Source organism: Aythya fuligula, chromosome 4, assembly GCF_009819795.1.
Source record: "Aythya fuligula isolate bAytFul2 chromosome 4, bAytFul2.pri, whole genome shotgun sequence".
NCBI classification, from domain to species: Eukaryota; Metazoa; Chordata; class Aves; order Anseriformes; family Anatidae; genus Aythya; species Aythya fuligula.
In genome coordinates, this window is record NC_045562.1 from 35622070 (window position 1) to 35643872 (window position 21803).

General features: G+C 36.9%; 1 protein-coding gene across 3 annotated transcripts in view; it reads right to left on the minus strand.

The window, feature by feature from the left end:
* Positions 1-7828: 7828 nt before the first annotated feature.
* The window catches only part of GAB1 (GRB2 associated binding protein 1), a 96800-nt gene continuing 82825 nt past the window's right edge, over positions 7829-21803 (minus strand). For 2 of the 3 annotated variants that reach the window (XM_032187502.1, XM_032187500.1), the window contains exons 7-11: positions 15800-15889; positions 13566-13659; positions 13109-13232; positions 9978-10100; positions 7829-9730 (exon numbers count right to left, since the gene is read on the minus strand). In XM_032187502.1, coding sequence (XP_032043393.1) covers positions 9572-9730; positions 9978-10100; positions 13109-13232; positions 13566-13659; positions 15800-15889 — 590 coding nt within the window. In that variant the 3' untranslated portion in view covers positions 7829-9571. The remainder of the gene's footprint in view (positions 9731-9977; positions 10101-13108; positions 13233-13565; positions 13660-15799; positions 15890-21803) is intronic. The other variant, XM_032187501.1, reaches the window with a different exon arrangement.

Here is a 21803-nt window from a genome sequence, read left to right on the forward strand (position 1 = left end):
CCAGGGCTTTGCTGAAGGTTCTCCTCTACATTCAGTGAGACAGCTTTAACTTCTCAATATAAGCAGTAGCAAATTATACTAAGTTTATTGATTTATCCACCATTAGACTTGTCTTCAATTTTAATCTGCTCTGCCTTAGCTCCTGCCCCTTCTCCTCTCCTCTTCTAGAGCTGCTTCTGATGATGCAGTACTATCTGTGTGGTGTGGACAGTACGTGAGGCTAGGAAGCAGGATTCCCCCCTTCCTGATTTTTCACTGTTTCCCCAGAAAAGCACTCAAAACCACACTTGGAAGATCCCTGGTGAAGAAGAGTGGGGCATTCAGGAAGTAATCAGGTATTTGGAAAGAGGCTGATGTTTCAGCACCGTCACCATCACTTGTCAGTATAAAATTGCCAGGTAAGATCATAAAGGTTGGTAGGAGAGAATTGTTGGTATTTTTCTCCCTTTTCTTACTGTCTCCATTCAAACCTCATTGAACCTTGGCCACCCAGCAAGTCAGTGAGAGGTGCTGAGATACTTTTGGGCCTCAGAAAATATTAATAAACCTTTCATCTTTACTTCAAACTTGCTTCTTCTCTCTTAGTGGCTACTGCTTTAGCTTCTCCGTTTTCCTCACTTTACAGAAATTCTACTTTTATGATAAAGGAACAACTCTTGTTGCTTAAATATCTAAGTTAACATTAAATAAAGTACCAGCCTCAAGTATTTTGTTCACATACAGGGAAATATTGCAAAAAAAAAAAAAAATCCTAGCCAAAACCTGAATTCCACAATAAAACCAGAAAATCTTTTTTTTTTTCCTCTCTGCAGAGGCAAGAAATAAAAATCAGTCTTGCAGCTGCAAAGAACTTGCAACATTGTATGAGTATTTTTTGATAACCCTAATAGGATATCAGTGAAATAGTTTCATATACCCAAAGGCTTCTGAATATGATTTAGTACTTCACAAAAAAAAACTCTTACCTCTAATTCATCCATAATTTCATTATTCAATACTACTTACATTAAGTTGTCATGGATGCTGTATCACTGCAAGAGTGCAATATCACTAGGAATCAACTCTTAAATCCGAATTTTAGACAAACTATTTCCAAGCAAAGAGAGCCATGCTGTGAAGCAGCAGCAGGAGTTACTGTTGTGGCTTAACCCAGCAGGCAGCTAAGCACCACACAGCTGTTCAATCATGCCCTTCCCTACAGCAAGATGGGGGATAGAATTGAAAAAGGTGTAAGTGCAAGAACTCAGGGGTTGAGGAAAAGACAGTTTAATAAGAAAAAGACAAGTGAAAGGAAAAAATAAAAAAGCAAATGATGAACAGAACTGTTGCTCACTGCCAGGTAACAGATGCCCAGCCAGTCCCCAGGCAATGGCAGCCCCCCTTGCCAATTCCCCTCAGCTGTTATTGCTGAGCATGGCATCCTAAGGGAAGGGACATCCCTGCCATCCGCTTGAGCCAGCTGTCCTGGTTCTGTCCCCTCCCAGCACCCCCAGTCTCCTTGCCCCATACAAGGCAGTATGAAAAGCAGCAAAGTCCTTGGCTCTGTGTAAGCATTGCTCTGCAGCAACTGAAAAAGTGTGTGCTATCACCATTATTCTCCTCCTAAATCCAAAACACAGAACCGTAACAGCTACTAGGAAGAAAATTAACGCTATCCCAGCCAAAAACAAGACAGTTACAAAATCTCATGGTCAGAAGAAAAAGCAGAACTACAGGCAAAAATAAAGCAAACTATTAGACTTCAAAGCAATACAGAAGGCAGCTATAATTAAAAAAAAAAATCCAAAGGTTTGAAATTTCTAACGCTCTAAAAGCACAGAAGACTAAGCAAGAACAAAAAGAAAAAAGGACCTCTGAAGTTAACATGTTCATAAATGCACAAAATCATAATGGTCCATACAAAGCCACAAAATGGAAACCTTAAATTAAAAGCAACCAGGGGCATAAAGAAGCTCATGACAGAGGTTATTGATGTGTTAAACACCAACATATGGTTAAACACACAATAAGGCATAAAAATCATCCCTCAGCCAGTACCACATTGTAGAGAAAACTAATTATTAACTTGCTTATAAAGTTAGTAAAGAGCTCTTTAATTACAGATTTTTGTCAAATCTCTTGGGTGACATCTTTCAATTTTGTTGCTCAGTTGTGTAATCATAATTAATATTCTTGAGATGACTTCTTGTTAAATTTAAATGAAAACACCACAAGTAAGAGCAACTCAAAATGATGCTATTAGCTGTGCAGCAATTACGTTAATAGGTGTTGCTGCACATGCATTAAACACTAAATCTTATCAAAGTTTGGGAAAGGAATGAAACAGAATGGTTTGTGGTCACAACATCAGACACATGCAGGCTATTTGATTTCAAGAAGCTAGGAAAAGGGAAAGTATCTGGTTTGTATTCAGATATTACTTGTTTTTAAGTATAGTTTAAAATGCAAAAGTAAAATGCTACACAGAATAAGTTAGATAGAAGTTAGATACTGCCCAATAACAGAGGTGCAGCTGCATCCTAACTGACGATGCATTGACTTTCAGTGGATAAAAACACACACAGAAGATTCTGTATATTAATTTCAATAGATTCCTTAATGCAATGGAAACAAAGTTTAAGTGTTTACCACTGAAGTATAAATATCTATCCATGTAGCCTTTACTGGGAAGATGACATTGAAGTTATTCAAATTACAGAGTAACCATGCTAACACTGTGCTTCATAGAAAACAAGTGGCACTGAGTTCATCCACAGTGCTTAAAGCTGTAATGTACATCCACAGGGCATATCAGTCTTTGCTTGTGTCCGATTTAGAGCAAGAACTACCCATAAAAAGTGTCAACTGTTGATACTTGTTATAGTAATCCTGAAAGAAAGGAGATTCTGTAACAAGTAGCACTCTCACAGAAGAAACCCACACTAGATAATGCTTTTATTTTTTGGAAGCCACTGTGGCTAAAAAAGGCTCAAACAAAATGCACAATTATGTATTTTTACATATAAAAATAACACAAAACAACACAATATGCACATAGACATAGTTCATTATGAAGACACATCCTTCCTTCTTCAAAGCTTCAGATTCTCATTCCTGCCAGTGGTCAGCTGGCAATGTTTTGTCACAGTCATGAAGTTCACTTCTCACCAAATGGCATGGCAATGAGAACAAGACAAGGTAAGCAGAGCCATTCCCTCACAAAAGCAAACTACTGCATCCACAGGCACTGACTGAACTGAAAGTCAGTCTTGTGGCTGTATAGAACTGGCAACATCATGAGTATTTTTTGCTAACCCTAATAGGATAACAATGCAATAGTGTCAGAGATCCAAAGGCTGCTGAATAAGTGATATACTTCTCAATGAAGCTTTTAACACTAATTCATCCATAATTTCATTATTCAGTATTACTCAAAGTTGTCATGGACCTTCTATCACTGCAAGAGTGTAATATCATTATTAGCCATCAGATTGCATCACCAGTGTCTGGCTATTTTATGGGGAAAGGCTGAGAGACCTGGGTCTGTTCAGCCTCAAGAAAAGAAGACTGAGAGGAGATCTTATTAATGTTTACAAATATCTTAAGTGTGGGAGACAGCGGTTTGGCCAACCTCTTTTCAGTGGTTTGTGGGGACAGGACAAGGGGCAATGGCCACAAAACGGATCACAGGAAGTTCCACACCAACATGCAGAAGAACTTCACAGTGAGGGGAATGGAGCACTGGGACAGGCTGCCCAGGGAGGTTGTGGAGTCTCCTTCTCTAGAGATATTCAAGGCCTGGCTGGATGCCTACCTGGGCAGCCTGCTCTAGGGGACCTGCTTTTGCAGGGGGTGTTGGACCCGATGATCTTTCGAGGTCCCTTCCAATTCTGTGATTCTGTGACAATCAACATCTGCTTCTCAAAAGATCACAGAGTGGGTTTATGTGCCTGGGGAACTTGCAACCCTATTACACTCAATACCTTTCAGAAATGCTGCTCTAGGCCTAACTACAGATTACTGAACACCATTCGTTTTAACCTTCTGGCCTCAATTACAATTAACTTAATAAATATGTACAATATGATTTATCTGTGGTACTATGAAGACATCAGCAGAGGGTTGAAACACCATTTGGATGCGATTAACTCCAGACACAAGCTGAGGTATTCCAGCAGGCCAGTCTGAGGCATTTCCACAACTCCCTGGCCAGAATCTTTCACCACTGACAGTAAGGGGAAAAAATCCTAAACCATTTCAATTAACCTGCATAACGTGTGCATGTAAATCCACAGCACAACTGCACAAAAACAAGTAGTGATTACTTCATCTAAGCCTGAAAACAGCCTACAAATTCCCTGAAAACAGCCTACAAGTATGATGTCTTATATAACTTAATATCTGATAGGAATTGATCAAAAATAAGATACTAATTACACTTTCTCCTATTCTGGCAACCTGATTAAGAAAAAGCAGTAAAGGCAACTTTCAGCTGCTCAGCTGCATTTGTTCACATTCACTAACAATGATGCAAGATAGGAACCTTTTGTCTGTAAACAGGATTTTAAAATAGAAATCTGTACTTTACCTGCAGCATTCCTTAATTGTTGTTTCTTGGGCATGCACTGGGCTCTGCACTGCTAGGTTACACTGCTAGTCACTAGCTAGTTACAGCTAATCCAAGAACAGCTCAACTCTCCTGCAATGAAATGACAACAGCTAAACTTGGATAAAATATCAAGTTGTCCTACTGTAAGCCTTTCATTTTTTCCTCAGTCAAAATCACTTAATTTCATACCTGAAAATGCTCAGTCAATTCCAAAAGTAATGCTAAGAATGGTTTTACTAGGTATTACACCTTTTAAATATCTTCGTAAGACTGGATTTCCATACCATCTCCCAAAATGCAAATCAGGTCATCTGGGCACACTGAACAAGTCCCACATACACTAACATGCAACAGCTGAAGAGAACTTCAAACAGCATTTAATCAAATCTTGTAATAGGACCCAAATTCTTATTGGCTTTTCTCAAAATTCACGTGACACGTATTTTCTTCTCGTTTCACTGCAGATCCACCTTACTAGGAAAAGGCTTGGGATAAATCAAGAATCCTGTAAGAATATTCAAGCATGGATTAGTACAAATATTGATTTTATAACTTAACTATACCTTGTTAAGTTAAAATAGAAGTTTAACAAATAAAATCACATCTTGGTCTTCAGTTCATCCACAGCAAATTGCCACATTTTTGTGGAACATTGCTTACACTGTTTGCTGGACAAGCACTCGTTTATGTTGTGATGGATCACCTTAGTATTTACATACAGTAAGATGAGAGGAAATGAACGTCAAGAAGTGTTTGATGTAATACACAGAAACCCCAACCAAATACAAGAAATATAGAGGACAATCTCCACATTTAAGTCTGCCTGTGGACAGCACTCTGCTTCTTAAGAGTTTTAAGTGTAAAAAAAAATCAAAAAAAAAAAAAAACCCACTACGTAGTATTATTGCTCTCTAAAACTGTACACTGACATAGCACGGCAAAAGCTTTTCCTTGAGAAAAAATGTATATCCTCTGGCTTTTATGATACAAACCTCAATGGTTAAGGAGGGAATGGAGGGTTCATTCAGGGCTGGTAAGTTTCCAAGGTAGTTTTGCAAGACTAATTTTTATATATATATATATATATATATATATATATGTATATGTATATATATATATATATATATATAAATTGACTGCTGCAATCATTAATAACTAAGCTTAAATGTCATTGTGATAAAGATATTGCTTAGCTCATAATGGAATTTGAAAGCTAAGGAGCTGCTCATCTCTCCCCATTTAGCTATATGGAGCAATGAATTCTAAATTACATAATTAAAATGGCAAGATTGTAATTTGTCTGCATGACCTGTGTGTGGCACTGCATCAACTACCATACACAAATGGATTGCAAGATTTTTCTTTCATATAAATGAAAATCTCAAAAAAGCTAAAAAAAAAAAAAAAAAAAAAAAGACTAACAGTCATGTTTATATTGTCATCTTTTTCAGGGTCATTAAACATATTTCTAGCAGAATGTAACAGCTCTGCTTCTGCACCTGCAATTTATGAGGCTATAATCATTAAGTCAGTGTTTAAGTGTGGCCAGCAGTATTTACCAGGAAAGCAATTGCTCAGATTGTAGGGAAAGGAGATGCCAAAACATTTTCAGAGTTGATCTTACCGTACAAGGCACTAAGTTTTTCTTCTGATTTTTGTGACCAAGATTTACACATACATTTGCAGTTCAAAATGACTCATCTATGACACAGCAATTAAAACTATATTTACAAATGAAAACAGTGTTTTAGTGAAACAAGACCTTACCTGTTTGAAAAGGAACACTCAACAAACTGCTTCTGCACTGATCTCTACTGCAGTTTCCATCGGCATCCATCCCTGCTACCAGAGTGTTCTCTGGAAGCTTGTAATTGAAAATTGCACATTTAACAACAGTCTAGCTTTCTTTCTATGACTTGAAATTTTAGAACTAATTTTTAATGTAATATTCACATCCTTAGGAATTTCCAGAGCTCTGACAAACCTGCAACACAAAGTCCCACTCTAGCTTTCTAGGTGAAATATCATCAAAGTTAGTATCACGTCTCTGATTCCGAACAATCTTTGGTCAACATGGAAGTAGAAAAAACACTTGAATTAAGGGGAGAAAACAGCAAAGAAATCTAATAAACTAAAGAGAAGTTCCAGACAACTACTTTGTATTCTACTACCTAACGTAGAAAACGTATTTCCCTTAACAAGGAAAATATCCTCAAAATGTCAATCATAATAATGCTATGAATGCTGTCAAATTTAAAATGAAGAAAAAATAAGTATAATCTGTAAACCAAGTACTGATGTCAGCAAACAGCAAAACCAACTTGTGTCACTAGCTCAAGAGGAGAGGCCAGCTTAGGAAACCTATTTTTTCAGGCATTTATACTTCACTATCAGAGACGCTCAAAATATCTGAAAAAATACCATTGATACCTAAACTGTCAGTGCTCAACTACAAAAAAAAACCACAACCACAGTATATAAATATATATATTTATATATAGAAAAATGTAGTTGTGCAGTCAGCAAATGTTTCAAGGAAGGAGGGCTTAGGAATGTGTAAAGGATTAGCAGCTCTTCCAAACTTTCTCCCCCGGATTTGTTTGTGCATTGAGAAAATAAACAACTACAGCTTTGAAATATTCTAAGATCATAAGTACTCCTTGGGTATATGCGCAAGTGCAGGAGTACAGAGCATGACTCTTTACCACAACGGTAAGCAAAGTAACTACGATGCGTAAACAGGAGCAGTGATTATCTAATCACTTCTGCTAACAAATTAGAGGCAACTCATCAGTGGAGGTACACAGTTGCAATTGTACCAATAAAATGATTAAAACCAGTATGTCCTAAACCAAACATTAGACTTACCAATTATTCACCATGCCTGTGGCTTTGTCAGCTGTAGCATCAGTGAGGAGCAGTTCAGTATTGAATAAGACCTTCAAAGCAGAGTTGAGTTATAGCTCCAGAGTCTTTAAGGATTTCAACTATTTTTGATTAAGCCATCGAGGTCCCCTGGCTCGCATCACTTTTCCTGGCTCCCAGAAGGCTGGGACCCAGATATATTTAGTTGCTTGCAGCAGGGTTTTACATCAGAGATTTGTTTTGAAAACTCTTCCAGATGCTTTTTGTTTGAAAGATACTATGAGATAATGTACAACTTTGGGAAAAAAAAAGTGGTTTGTATCTAGGCGCCTTTACACACACATTAATACCCATTCACTGTTTCACAGGACAGAATTTACACATCAAAACTGAACAACTTGATTTATTTAAAATCCACCTCAAAATGCATTGTGTTTAGTTGTTTGTTTGTTTGTTTTTAAATGAACATTCAAAGCATCAAAATATTACTAATTTAAAAAGAACCTTTGTTAAAAATAACATAATTTACATATGGCAGATTGTGGCTGTGAGGGGAGAGAAACAACCAATGGTAGAATAGGCACAGTACTAAGGCCAACACGCTGGAAAACAACACAGCTTTATACTCAACTTTTAAATGACTTGGACAAAATAAAACAATTGGGTGGGAAAATAAAACCAACCGCTTACTTACGGGCATTTGTGTAAAAAAAAAGCGTTAGCAAATTTTCTATCTAGACCTAACTCGTTCATGTATTTAAAGAGCTCTATGTTCTTCCAGATAAAAACAACACGTTTCTAAACCAAGGCAGATTATTATTTGGAACTGGCATAGTAAAATAAAGGATCACAGTATACAGAGCTTAAAATCCTGTACCAGGAAAGAGCGACAAGTGGTTTACAAGGGGATCATTTAAGAATATTACCTAATTTTTAAAAACAGAGATACAAAATATCAGTTGCATAGGGATTTAAATATAAGGCCAAGCAGGAGATTGAAGTAAAATAAAGATCGTAAGAAGGGCACTATGGTGTCAAAACATAGTATTTCCGTTTGAATTATGTCTAATTCAAAATCACAGTATTTTGCTAGTACTACAAACAGTGAATGCCAAACTGTCCCATTAATCTTGAACTGAAAACTGACATTAGAACTTCTAAATAGTACAAAACTAAAGCTCATTGTCTAAACCTGATCAGTGTATTAGCACAATAGTGCTTGGTACGTACCTGATTTATATACTCTACCTTCTGTAAATAATATAAAGGTTATTTCTTGTTAATAAGTGTGAGATCACAATATTACTGCATGCCATCAGTGGTTTGCAGGCTTACTTGATATTTAATTATTCAGTCTTTAAAAGTGTAAGATCCCACCCTGCAGAATCTTCACCCATCGAACACAGAACACTGTCATTAATAAAATACAATAGAAGTTCCACCACTAACAACTAACATATAAGCCAGGATTGTAGGTCTAAACCCAGTATAGTTCATTATTATTAACTCACAGCAATTTTTGTTAGGAAGGTAACCTGTAGACTTCCAAATAATCTTCCGCATGTATTAAATATAAACAAGTAGGTAACTAACGGTCATCTCTTGACATTTCAAGTAGATTATTCAATTGTGAAAGTATTTCTGCAAAAATCAATTTTAAGTTGTTAAATGAAGTTCAAATATTAATTTCCATATCTACATGTAGCTTAATTAACCTAACATTGTAAGAAATAGTAGTGTAAAGAAAAAAATCTCCAGACAAATTAGGCATTAAGGTACACTAACTGGGAATACCTGAACCAACATTGTAACTGAAAAAGTGCATAAACATGGTAATACTACAGATGTGTTAACTACAGAACAAAAAGTTTTCTGAAAGCTAAGCAATACTATTTTACACGTTATTTACAGGTTGCAAATTTTCCAGAGACCACATAGCCGATTTATGATCTTAAAATTCTTTTGATACATTTGAAGTGTCATTTGGCTTCCATCCTATTCGGTCAAGAACCTATTCACGCACCAGTGAATACTGTACAGTCAAGCCATGCTGCCATTGTGGTCCTGTAATTCTTCAAAATTCACTCCTTTCTGTTCTCCATAGAAAAGGCAGTATATTCACTTCACGCTTTTTGTTGGTGTTTCAGACTCTGTAGACTGTCTCCCATCAGTCCATGCCTCCCGTGTGCTCTTCAGTGCTAGTGTTTTCTGCTGGTCAACCACAACATAATCAACTCTTTCGTCTGCCACACTGCTGCCTGAACCACTGCTCTTGTTCTGGATAAAAACAAGGGAGGACAAAAAAAAAAAAAAAAAAGTTAAAACATACAATTTATTTATTAGAAAATAAAATGTCTGTCTCAAACAGATACAGAACAAGTAACTTTCAATGACCGGTCCAACAGAACCTCTCCAACTGACCTTTTGACAAGCTAATTAGGGTGATCTTGCTGGAGGTTCTTTCCCAGCAACTACTTGTGAAAAAATTCTAAGCACCTCATGCACAAGTTCAAAATTTGCTCACCTTACGAGGCGGGGTAGATTTTCCTGAATCTAGGTCCAGATCTAAATATTCTACTTGTTTATCTCCTTTAGGTTTTACCATGGGACTGCTTCCTCCATCAAGACTGTTGCTACCGAACAAATTCTGAAATTATAATACAAATAATTTCAGCTGCAAATGTACATGTTAATAGTTGAAATTATCAAATATGCTTATTATAAACTGTCAAAATATTCAAGGTTAAAAAACTGGCTGAGCTCTTACAATCAGTTAAACCATGCAAGTTTTATTGACATTGTGCAACAAGTATATTCAAATTTAAGTGGAAATGGAACAATGTTGAACTTGGGACAGAATCAAAAGCCAAGAGGGGTTGGGTAACGGAACCCAAAAACCAACCCCCCAAAGTTAAGGTTGCAACCAAATCAGTCTGTCTTCCACCTAGTACCCCTTTCATATCACAACATAAGAATGGAATAGTTTTGGTGTTTCCTTCATTTATTTATTTCTTAAAGAATTTGTTACATCTCAAATCTAGCATTTCTTAATTACAATTATAAAAAATAATTGCTATTAAATATCTTAGGAGAATTTCAGCCTTACAATAGTGGTAAAGCTCCAAATGAAACTTTTGCATGTCACTCAAAAGCTATCATAATTAAATTTAAAATCAAAAGGTATTATTCAATTAATAAAACTGAAATATTAAAACTTTGGGAAATTTGTGCAAAGCTGCCTGAACTGAAGTTGTATTGCATAAACCTAAATTTCAATTAGCCCATACTTTTACAACCTCACCTCCTCTGTCCTCTCCCAGCCTGATCCCTCCCTCTTAACAGGTGTTATAGGAACAGTACAATAGAAGGACTCTTCTCTAAAAGATAAAGAAAAAAAAGGAAGACAGAGGGCAGCAGTCAGCAAAAAATGAAGAGGAAGGCAGAAGGAAAGACAGAAGGGTAAGGCTGACAGCAACTTGAAAGAAAGCAGAATATTGCTGATTTTATTAAATAAAACAGAAGTGCAACATGTCCAAACAAGATGGTTCAAAGCTGATGACAGAAAAGGATGAAAAAAGTCTGGACTCCTTTCTAAGATGTTGTTGGAACAAATCAAAACTTTTGAGAAGTCTATATAATTCATTAGCACACATTAAAACAAAGGCCTTGACATATCTGGAAACATTCAGGTTCTCTAGGAAATAAAATATTTTATTGGTTAAATCTTAATGGGCTGGGCTCTTTCAATTCATGTTATCCATTGCACCTGTATCGTCCAACTCATTAAGTGGTAAACAAGGACAAACACAAACAACTATGACAAAGGTTCATTTTTGTTGCCCAAACTCTCTAAACATATTTCTGCATATTTAACAAAAATTGGGATCTGTGTAAAGGTTTCCAGAATAAACTTAAAAAGCTCTTACTCATTAAACAGAAAAGGATATGTTATGTCAAACGAACTAGACAGGCAGAACATAAGCATTAGAAAACAAGCTTAAAATATACTTAAATGAAAATGGAAGGATATCTGTAGAACAACCTTGAAGAAAGAATGGTGCAAGCAAACAGAAGATACTAACGACAGGCCATTTTGGCTGCAATATTAAATACACCATCTTAGCACTGAAATTAAACCCCCTGAAACGGCATTGTAAGAATCAACAGAAGTCTCCACTTCTAATTGCGATTCTGCAATTCTGCTTATGGGCAGAAGCGACTCCAAACATTTGTGCAAAACGGGACACTTCTTGCATCTGTAAAACGGGATGTGACCAATTACTTACCAGTGCCTCTCGCACAGTGCTCTTGTAAGAGATGGGCTAGGTTTTTACCTCACTGGCACCCCACTGCTGAAGCACGCTTCATCTGAGAAGCGCACTTGCATTGCCAGCAGGTCGGACACCGCACAAAACATGAGCCAGACTTTCTGCGGGCTCCTAAGCTTGCATTGAGTCCGAGCTACCACAGAGAAGTCAGCAGGAGGGGCTTGCTTGGGGGACCTAAGAGGTGGTATCCACAGGCAGCCATGGAGCACGGGAGGTAGAAGGCTGGAGGGAACTGGGGAGGGTATGTGGGACAGCAGAGGGTGGGTAGCAAGCAGCACTGTGAGAAAAGTCTAGGGCGTAGTGAAACGGGATAGCACATGCCATATAGGAAGGCAGACAAATGAACAGCACAAAAAAAAAGGTGGCAGCAGGCAGGCTCTACCCCAGAGAAGGTTTGGAAACCATAGCTTCATAAGGCTTTAAAGGTGAAAAATGTATTCCCCACTAAAAGAGAATCCAAGCATTAAAAATGTTGTAATTGCATTGAAACTATCCTGACTTAAATCCTGGGGCAAAAACGCAGGTATCCCCCTACTGCTTTAGGGATATTCTGGACCATGTCTCACTCCAGGACTAGACCTACTGCTGTTCTTTTACTTGAAAATGCTATTGCATTTTCTCTCTCCCCAGTTAAAACAAAAACAAACCACCACACAGAACACATCACTAATTTTTCTTAACTGGCTCTGACAGCACTGCAAGCTAAATATTTGAAACTACCATCTGAATTAGCTCTCCCCAAAGCGAAAAAAAAATAGATATTTAGTATACAAAGCCCCATTTGACCTTTTTTTTTTTTTAATTATTTTTTTATTTTTATTTTTTTTTAATCTAATAAAAGCAGAGGTAGCTCAGTTCTTTGTTGTTGTTGTTGTTTTCAACAGAATATAAACATATCGATCCTTATTTTTTTCCCCTCAATTCTTTCCACATTTCATGGAAGATCTCCTTTTAGTAAAGGTTTTTAAGCATGTCTTAGAAGTTCTATGAATAATTTATTTCCCTTGATGCTCTGATACTGAATTGCTAGTCTAGAACTAACAATGGCAGACAAGAGGAGACAGTTTCTAGGTAAAAGAAAAAGTCAAATGTTGACTTGTTTTGTACAACAGACATATATACTAACCATAGCCTCTATAAATGACTATACTTTTAACTTCCTCAGTGAAATCCTAACAAAACTACAGTTCTATTACACAGATTTATTATTTTGATCTAGAGATATAAAAGAAGATGATGTTGAGTGGAAGAATTTGTATTGTGTTTGCATGATTTAGAAGTAAGGACTGCACAGGAAGAGAGTAGTTAAGATGTAGATTTTACATACTGGGTCTTCAGTGGACTGATTTGGATTCATGGAAACATAATTCTCTTCACTGTCATGCGAGTCACTGCTGGAAGTTGTGCTATGAACTGAATCCGGTCTGGGAGACATGGGAAACCTGGAGGAGCTAATTACCAGGAATTATTTTACAAACAATACATCTTGAATATCTTAAACCTCCTGGTAAACAACAAAAATAAGCACATTAGAGCTGAAATTTTCATTGAAGATTACTAGAGTGTTGCATTTTTTTGGTTATGTTGTCTTTTACATATATTACAAAATAAAAAATCATTGACATACTTTGTCTTAACGCATGCATGCATATACACACATACTTCAAAAGGAAACCTCAATCTGTATTACACAGGCTGAGAATATAACACAGATGTGTATACACATATACTAGCACTAGTCAACAAAAACAGTTAATCCAGATGAAGAAAAGCCAGGAACTTACTCTCGTGCAAAACTTCTGGTGATAGGAGATCTAACTGGGGCTTGTAATTCTTCCCATTCAGGCAGCGGTTTTATTTCTAGTGGAGCTGGTTTTGCTATATAAGAAACAGACGACCTTAAAGCACGGAACATTCCCAAACAAACTTAAATTTAATAGCTTTTCAAAGTGTAAATGCCAAAAAGAAATACTGTTTTTCAAATTGTGAAAACTAGTTAAGAAAAGGAGACACTTCAATTCCTATAAAGCTATGATACATTAACTTGCAGTTTAAATTTCCCAGTTACTAAAAAGCAACAGTATTTAGAAAAAAAAAAAAAAACACAAATTAAGAATTTGCAAGATACACTCAAACATATAATTTACATTTCGAACAGACTGAAATGGCAGCATCATGTTCTGTGTTTACAGTGGCACAATGACTTGCTGAACTGACAAGTGCAGATAGGGTTGACAGCTTCGGCTTAAAATGCCAGCACAGCCAGCTCCGTATACTTTTCCTGGCTCGTGGACAATGATTATTATGCAAACTCTGCTCTCACTGCATGCATGTGCCCCTACAGATTAGGTTTCACAGCTCAAAGTGTGGGCAGAATCTGCAACTAAGTTTTCAGAACGGAGAGATGAGCCAATACTTAAGTTCCAAAAGGTGTTTGGCTTGCTTCAGTGCTCACCAACTGGAGAGCAGAGCAGCGTGTTTGTGCCATCAGTGACAGCTAATGTGCTAGAAAAGATGCCATTTTTTAATTCCATTTTCAGAACAGAAACACAAGTTGATTGTTAGTGAGAAACATCATCTCTTTATCCAACTTTTGTTTCGTCCGTCCTAAGCCTTTAAAAAAAAAAAAAATCAAGAAGGATCATGGGACTCTTAAGGAACAAAATTACATATGGTTAAACTGTTGCCATGGTTCAAATCTCAATTTCATTCTCCCTAAAACTGTTTTAAGAAGATAGAAAGCAAAGCCATTGAAGTAACATCCAGCCCCACCCGTCCCCCAAATTATCTGTTTGCTGCATATTAACAAATTCACCAAGATCAAGTATCAGGCATGCAGAACTAGTTCATGTAGAATAAGAACTGTCATAAATGACCACATGAGGAACTGACAGAAATCAGTTGCTTAATCAGCGTGGTTGTCTTGCAAGGGAAAAAACAGAACTGTACTCATCATACTTTCATTATACTCACTCCTCAGATAGAGTTTACTGAAAAGTCAGCTATCTTACATATCAAACAAAGGCTTATGATTCACATTTTCTGGATAAGTACAAGTCTTCAGCATTCCAAACAATTTTCTCCTTTAATTAAAAAGTCATAATTACTCAAAGCATATCAAGCCTGCTTCAGTAATTGTGCCACTTTAACTCACTTGCTCATAAAAAGCTGTCACCACAGCCTCAGAAGAGGACCTACAACTCATCTGTGTCAAGGTATAAGGTATCATATGAGATAGGGTGGCAGAACTGAACTTTACACAGGCAAGATGATCCTGAAGATTGAGTGACACAAAAATTATCAGCTCAGCTCCAGTCCTCTGTCAAGGCCTGAGGCTAAATGGCAGGTACAATCGGTGGCCAAGGTACCACTCCAGCAGAAAGAGTAAAGGACTTGGTCAAAGGAATATTTCATCTGGTTGCAATGGGCTTTAACAACCAAAGGTACTGAACAACATCAAAAATCTCACAGAAGTGTTGCTATCTGTAATTTACTTTACTTTGCGTGCCAATATCAAGCACTACCTCAGCATCTTGATTTAAGCCCAGACTAAATGCAACGTTCATTAAATTATCTATGTAAATCACATTATTATTAAATAGTTACAGGATTATATTTTGCCTTACTTCAGCATTTGACCTACAGTAGAAGACCCAAGTAAACGGTGATTTCAGGTTTACTGCCTAACAAAAGACAGTTCAAGCAACTTACATGTGAGTCACACATACTTGTTTCTAAACAAACAAAAAAGTAAATCGAACAGCTAAAAGTAAATATGAATAGCTAAAATTTAAGAGATCTAGCATCTACGTTGATGTCAAGGTAATGTATTCATCTGCTGTTCACAACAGAAAGGCTATACTTTCTTACATAGTTTTTTGCTTGGCATGGGATACAAGTTTATGATCTTAGATGATAAAGAAGTAAGAAGACTAGAGGAGAGTTATAGAGTAACAGTTCGCGTAAGTTTTATTTATTTTTATAAAGCTCCATATACATACAGTGCTCAAGTACATACCCTTTCTTCTTGTAGTAAAGTCACCTACGGTTTGTGAATCAGTTCGCTCTAAACCATGTGGTTTAGGTCTTAAAATTTTAGGACTTTGACCTAATTGGTAAAAAGAAGACTCTCTTAATATAGTATTCTTTTTATAACTGGAAAATGGATTTTTTTTTAAATAAACAGCGCAACCCCCTGCAGAAAGGTTAACACCACAAGCACAAGCAAGCTGCTGAAGGAAGAGTTTTACAGTCTAGTTAGGTCTCACGCTAAAGGCTTTAAGCACCAAACTTGAAACAAAGAAAACACTGCATGCAAGTCATTTGCTGGAGGCAAGCATAAAAGCTGTACAAAAAGCCTAAAACATGTATCAACAAATGTTGTAACTGACCACTTTTTTCAAGTTGTATTAAATAAATTCCATATTTGAGGAATATCTAGCATGACAAGAAAACAGTCACCTTTCAGGCATAATTTCTTTGAGGGTAGCTTGACTTAAGTCCTCTTTAGCTCCAGTATTACTTTGGAAATAGGGATGGTCTTGGGAAATGTCCTACCCACTACGTACCCCCTTAGCTGAGAAGCCACCAGGAGCTCCACACTGTAGTTAAACTTGTTACCGAGAGGTCTGTACAGATCTGCATCAAAATCTCCTCCCTGACACTGCAGAAGCAGGGTGACTTTCTTTCCAAGCTCCCAGCCTGCATACAGCACAGAGCATTCCAGTCCTCACCGCAAACAGCCCTATCAGAAAATGACATCTAATTCTTTTTCCCGTTGTATATGAACATGTGCAATTGCAACAGATGCACTAATCATTCCCTAATATTCTATGCTATCACACAACGCAACCTTTTAAATGAACCTGGCAACAAGATGAGTACAAAATAAGAAAACATTTGAGATTTAACAAGCTCCCTCCAGGCAGTAGTAATATAACCCCCTTCTCAGTAAGGAACCTCTTAGCCAACTTCGAACTCTGCAAGCAGTTCTGGTCACACTGTGTTTTTTAAATAAATATGATCGATAATGCACGATAACTAACTTGTCATGAAAGTCTACCTGACAAAGGGTTTGTTTAATATTACAAAAAGTGAGTGCCTTCAAGTGGTACACCGAGAAGCCATATGAAAGAAAGATTTACAATAAACCAAGTAAGTTTAAGGCTGATAATGTTCAAAAGTTGCCCTACAGCACAAAAGGAAAAAGGACTGGCATAGACTCAGATGTGGGCTGGTACTACCAGCAATGAGTGAGAAGGCTTTGTAAAAAAATAGATTTGGCAATGAACACCAGGAGTTTGCAAATCCCTACCCCAAGGGTTTTGCATATGAAGTGCTCTATTACTGTTATCGCTAAGTATTGGGAGTAATCAAATAAGGAAGGTAAACATTTTTTTTTTTTTTTTTTACTGTATCTTAAATTTTACACAGCACTTCCAAGAGACCATGCAGGTAAGACTATTTATTTACTAATATTGCCACATAGCAGCTTTAAAACAAAAGAACATGAAATGATTTTCACGCAAAGGCTTCTTTTCTAATTTCAAAACCAGACGATCCCTTAAAGGGCTAGAAGTGCTGATGAAAAGACCAAGTGGCTGGGCAATGCTGACCAAAGACTTGGACTGTCAAATGGTACACACGGTATTTCCGTGAAGTATGCTGTTGACTGGACCTAGATCAAAAGCATGACCCAACACGCTGCCAAGTTTATTCTGAGCTGATTCAATATTCCTAAGTACCTTGCCTACAACTCTATGATAAAAGCTTGCCTATACAAAAGGCCAAGATCTCAAGCTCAGTTGAACAGATTTAGAAGTTCAAATTCCAATGTTGTCTAATAAAAACAATTTGATGCTCAACATCCTTACCTAGTCATATTCATTCTGTTTCAGTTTTATTACCTGATTTAAATAAATTCAGGCCAAGACAACTCAATTTAAAATGCCAATCAACATACTTACACATGAGCATCAATCTTAAATACAGTGAGAAATCTAGCACACGTAATAGGGTTAATGAAGTGATTTAACCAGCGTGTACTTTATAACCTCTCCTCTTACAACCAAATGTAGGCTGAAGCAACTGAAACCAACAGTATGGGAGAGAAGCACAGGGAAGTCAGGGCTGTGACTCATTATTTCTGCTTTTGTTAATGATTCTATGTGGTCTCATGCAGCTGACCTTCCTGAACTAACTCCTGAAGCTAACCTTCCTGATTATCCCTGTTTGTAAAATATGGGCATTATGTAAGTGCCTGCCTCATACTTAATTTAGCACTTCGAAACTGTTCTGAGGCTTTCTGAAGAGCTATATAAATAAGTACAGGTCCCTATAATATTTCTCTTGCGCATCAGACAAGAACATACAAAATGTTCCAGCATAAAATAGACTGAGTTTTCATCTCTTCCTGCAGAAAGACTGTTCAACCTAAAATAAATTTAGTGGCAAAACAGCTTGCTGCTACCAGATAGCCAGGATAATGCAGTTACCCTAGTTAGTTTGTCATAGGGAATTAAAATACTTGCGCAAGTTTTCCGTCTCTACAAAATCAAAAAAAAACCACACAGTCTAATCTCTTTTGAGGAGCTTACATCTCAATAGAAAAAAACTGACACCAGGCAAAGGAAAAGGAGTTGGGGGAAAATCACAATCACGAGACTGATGTTTCTTATTTTTGGGTCTGTATTGCAGAACTCCTCTACTCCATTTTTGTTCATTTAAGAAAAAAATAACGTAAGGCTCTGGCACAGAAAAGTTCTTGATAATATCTCTAACTCCCTCAAAAGGCACATTTTAAATAAACCCATCAAAGAATTTCAAACTGCCATTCTTTATCTAAATATCAGCAGTTCTGCTACTCTATTAGTCATATCTACAAACAGAAATCCAAATTTTTAGAATTGAAAAAGCTTAAATACTACAATTGAAATCCCTGATGCTATCCCAACCTAACCTTTCTACTTTGCTCCTCCAAGCCTGCAGGAAGCAAAGTGCTCTCAGAGTAAAAAGTTGAATATAATAGAGAAAATGCATCGTACCTGTACAATGGACTGGTCTCCAATGTTTATTCTCCAAAACAATCTCCCAAGAAGTGTGATAGGACCATTCCCTTAATTACTTTACTAAAGGTGATGCAAAGTGTCTGTGGAGCTCGCAGCTCCATACGGCATTCCAACACCAGTGACACTAAAAAATGCATTTCCTATGGTTTAGGCCCACTCACCCTAGTTTACCTCAGCTAATGTTTAGGCACTCATACGAGGCAATGCTTTTAACTTACAAACCTATTCCAGGAATGACAAATCTGGGTTAAAATTCAGTTTAGTTTTTTTTTTTTTTGAACTAAAAGGAGACAAGTGATGTTAAAACAACTGCATATGATCCCACAGAAGAAAAAAAGCCAAAACACCAAATAAGTTACAGCAAGTGAAACCAACCAAACAAGAAGTGAAAATTAGATGTTTTTATTGTTCAGTCAAGTCACCACCTGTAAAATGCAAAACGCTACAGCCAGAAAAACTCAGTTTCTACACACTGTGATACAACTACTGTGCAAGGGCACTCTGTGCTGAAACATCACTAACAAAGTCTATTTTTCTAACAAATGGCTGCTTGTAAAAACTGCCAAGTAGAACAAGTGATTATGGATCCAGCGTTAGAGTACAGTCAGATGACATGAATTCTGCTCCTGGCATTTTGGTGTGTGTCAATGCTGCCTTTGTCTCACAAGTCATCAGGAGGAGTCCATTTCACTTGTTTGATTTTATTTCAAATAATGGCATAACTGAAGAATCTTTTTGTTTTAGTTTTGTTGCTGTTTTTTTCCCCCATTACCTAATGTATTCTCTTGTTTGCCAAAAACACCTTGAAATACGACGTGGGAAGGGCGAGGGGGAAGCAGAGAGGAAGGCTTCCCACTGCAGCACCACAGTAGGTAGGTGCAGTTTTGGTTTTGAGAACATAAGGCGCCCAGTGAAGAGTCTCATTTTGTTTTCAGGCTATAGCCTTGAAGCAATAGTACTAACAAGACTTCTGTTAAAAAGAAGCTTGTTTTTTGAGCGATTGCTTGCTCTCCACAGCTTGCTGGCAATGGATTTTACATCAGGAAATTGCAAACATCCTCATGAATGAGGCCAACACACTCTTTTAACGCCAGGTATTTAGAGCTTAAAATTTTCAAGTAAACCTACTAATGTGACATAAAATTTCAGAAATGTGTGATCTGCTAATGCTGTTTCCTGGCCAGCAGGACTCTAATCCTCACGAGACAAGGAGATCAGACATAGGAATGCTAAAGCAGTGCTTTACTTGGAATAGAAAGGGGAGAGCAAGAAGGAAAAACATCCATGAGCATCCTGCATCGACAGAAGTATTTTGAGAACAACATAACTAAGAGCATTTTTCAGTTTCCATTAAATACATAAAGATGCTGCATTTATTTTATTTTATTTTTTTTTTTTAGAGAAACTGAAATTCACACAGGTCCAAGAATTCCAGTACTCAGAACTGCTGTGTCCTTTTCCTTAAAAAAAAAAAAAAAAAAAAAAAAAAAAAGAGGCTGAAGCTCAGTCTCAATCTCACAGGGTTTATTATTTGACTTTCAATTATGCAGAATAACCTCCCCCTTTCCTCCTCTTCCTCACCCCAGTGAACTCCAATTCCTGAGTACATGGTCTTCAACATGAAGCTCCACAAATATCCTGAATTTGCTTTTTCATCTCTGTTTTTATTAAGGCTCTTTCCTGCCAAGGTACTTCTAATTAGAAACATGTATTTAGTTGTACAAAATTCATATCCGTTTCTATACTAGTATCCTGCAACAAATAGGAATATCGATACTCTGCTTAGCTCTGGTCAGTGGTTCCACACAGACAACAATGACTGGTCTCTTTACAACAGTAAAAACAAAGCAGAACCAGCTCATTCTTTCAAAATTATGAATTAAAATCAGTCATCTAAAGAGATGCTCTCCAGTTTTCTTGGACACCTTTATATTCTCCAAATAATTTCTCTTGGAGCAATTTCTCTTGGAGCACCGGTACTTTGGATACTACAGAAATTAAGGAGAAATTAGAAAAAACATCTGATTATAAAGGCAAACTGTATCTGACAGTTAAGGTTCACTGGTATTCATGAAATACTTGCCAAATGCCACAAAAACTATTCAGAGAATACCAAAGCTATTAATCACCCAAATACTATTTGACTGCCCTAATTTGAAAGTAATTCTACATGTCTATATTTAACAATCCCCCAACGCATGATCAACTAAAAGCCTTCAATACCAAAGGTAGTGGTTTAAGACCAAAGTACAGAGTTCTGATGTGTTTATTGATTAGGAGCTTAAAGCTGTACTAAGATGTATGAAGTCCAAGGGACACTACTTAAGATTGCTTTCACTTTTATTTTTTTTTTAAACGAAAACTGAAAAATGGAGCAACTTGTTCCTTGAAAAAATTGAGCATAATATTAAAACGGTAAAAATGCTAAAGGGATAGCATGACTATGTACATAAAAATATATATGTTTGCTTAAAGAGGCATTAAAATACAGGGAAGAAAAAAAAATGAGAGGAAAAATATGGAGGGTTATCACCAGTATTCTCCTGTTCCTGCTCTCCCTGGGATCTCTGAAGTTGTACAACACCATCTCTACAAGTATAAGAGTAATTCTTGCAGTTTGTCTTTAGAAAACTTGTTTAATTTTTTAAAACGGTTACGTCCACGAAGCCATAGCTTCATTTACTGAAATAGCTTCATTAGCTGTAATGTAGCTATCCAAGGAAGTCTTGGAATTATTTGCTGTTTCAAAGTTCTCTGAGACCAATCACAGCTGCAAGTTAAGGATTGGTGGACCATAGCAAGGCACTATTAAATTAATTTAAAGCTTGTAACCAAAAACTAGCCTAATAGAAGTAATTTAGTACTGCCATGGAGGAAGTATAATACTCCTGCAGTACTACAAGTGGAGGAAGGCTTTGGAGTTTGAAGGAAGAATCAGTAAATTTGTATTCATCC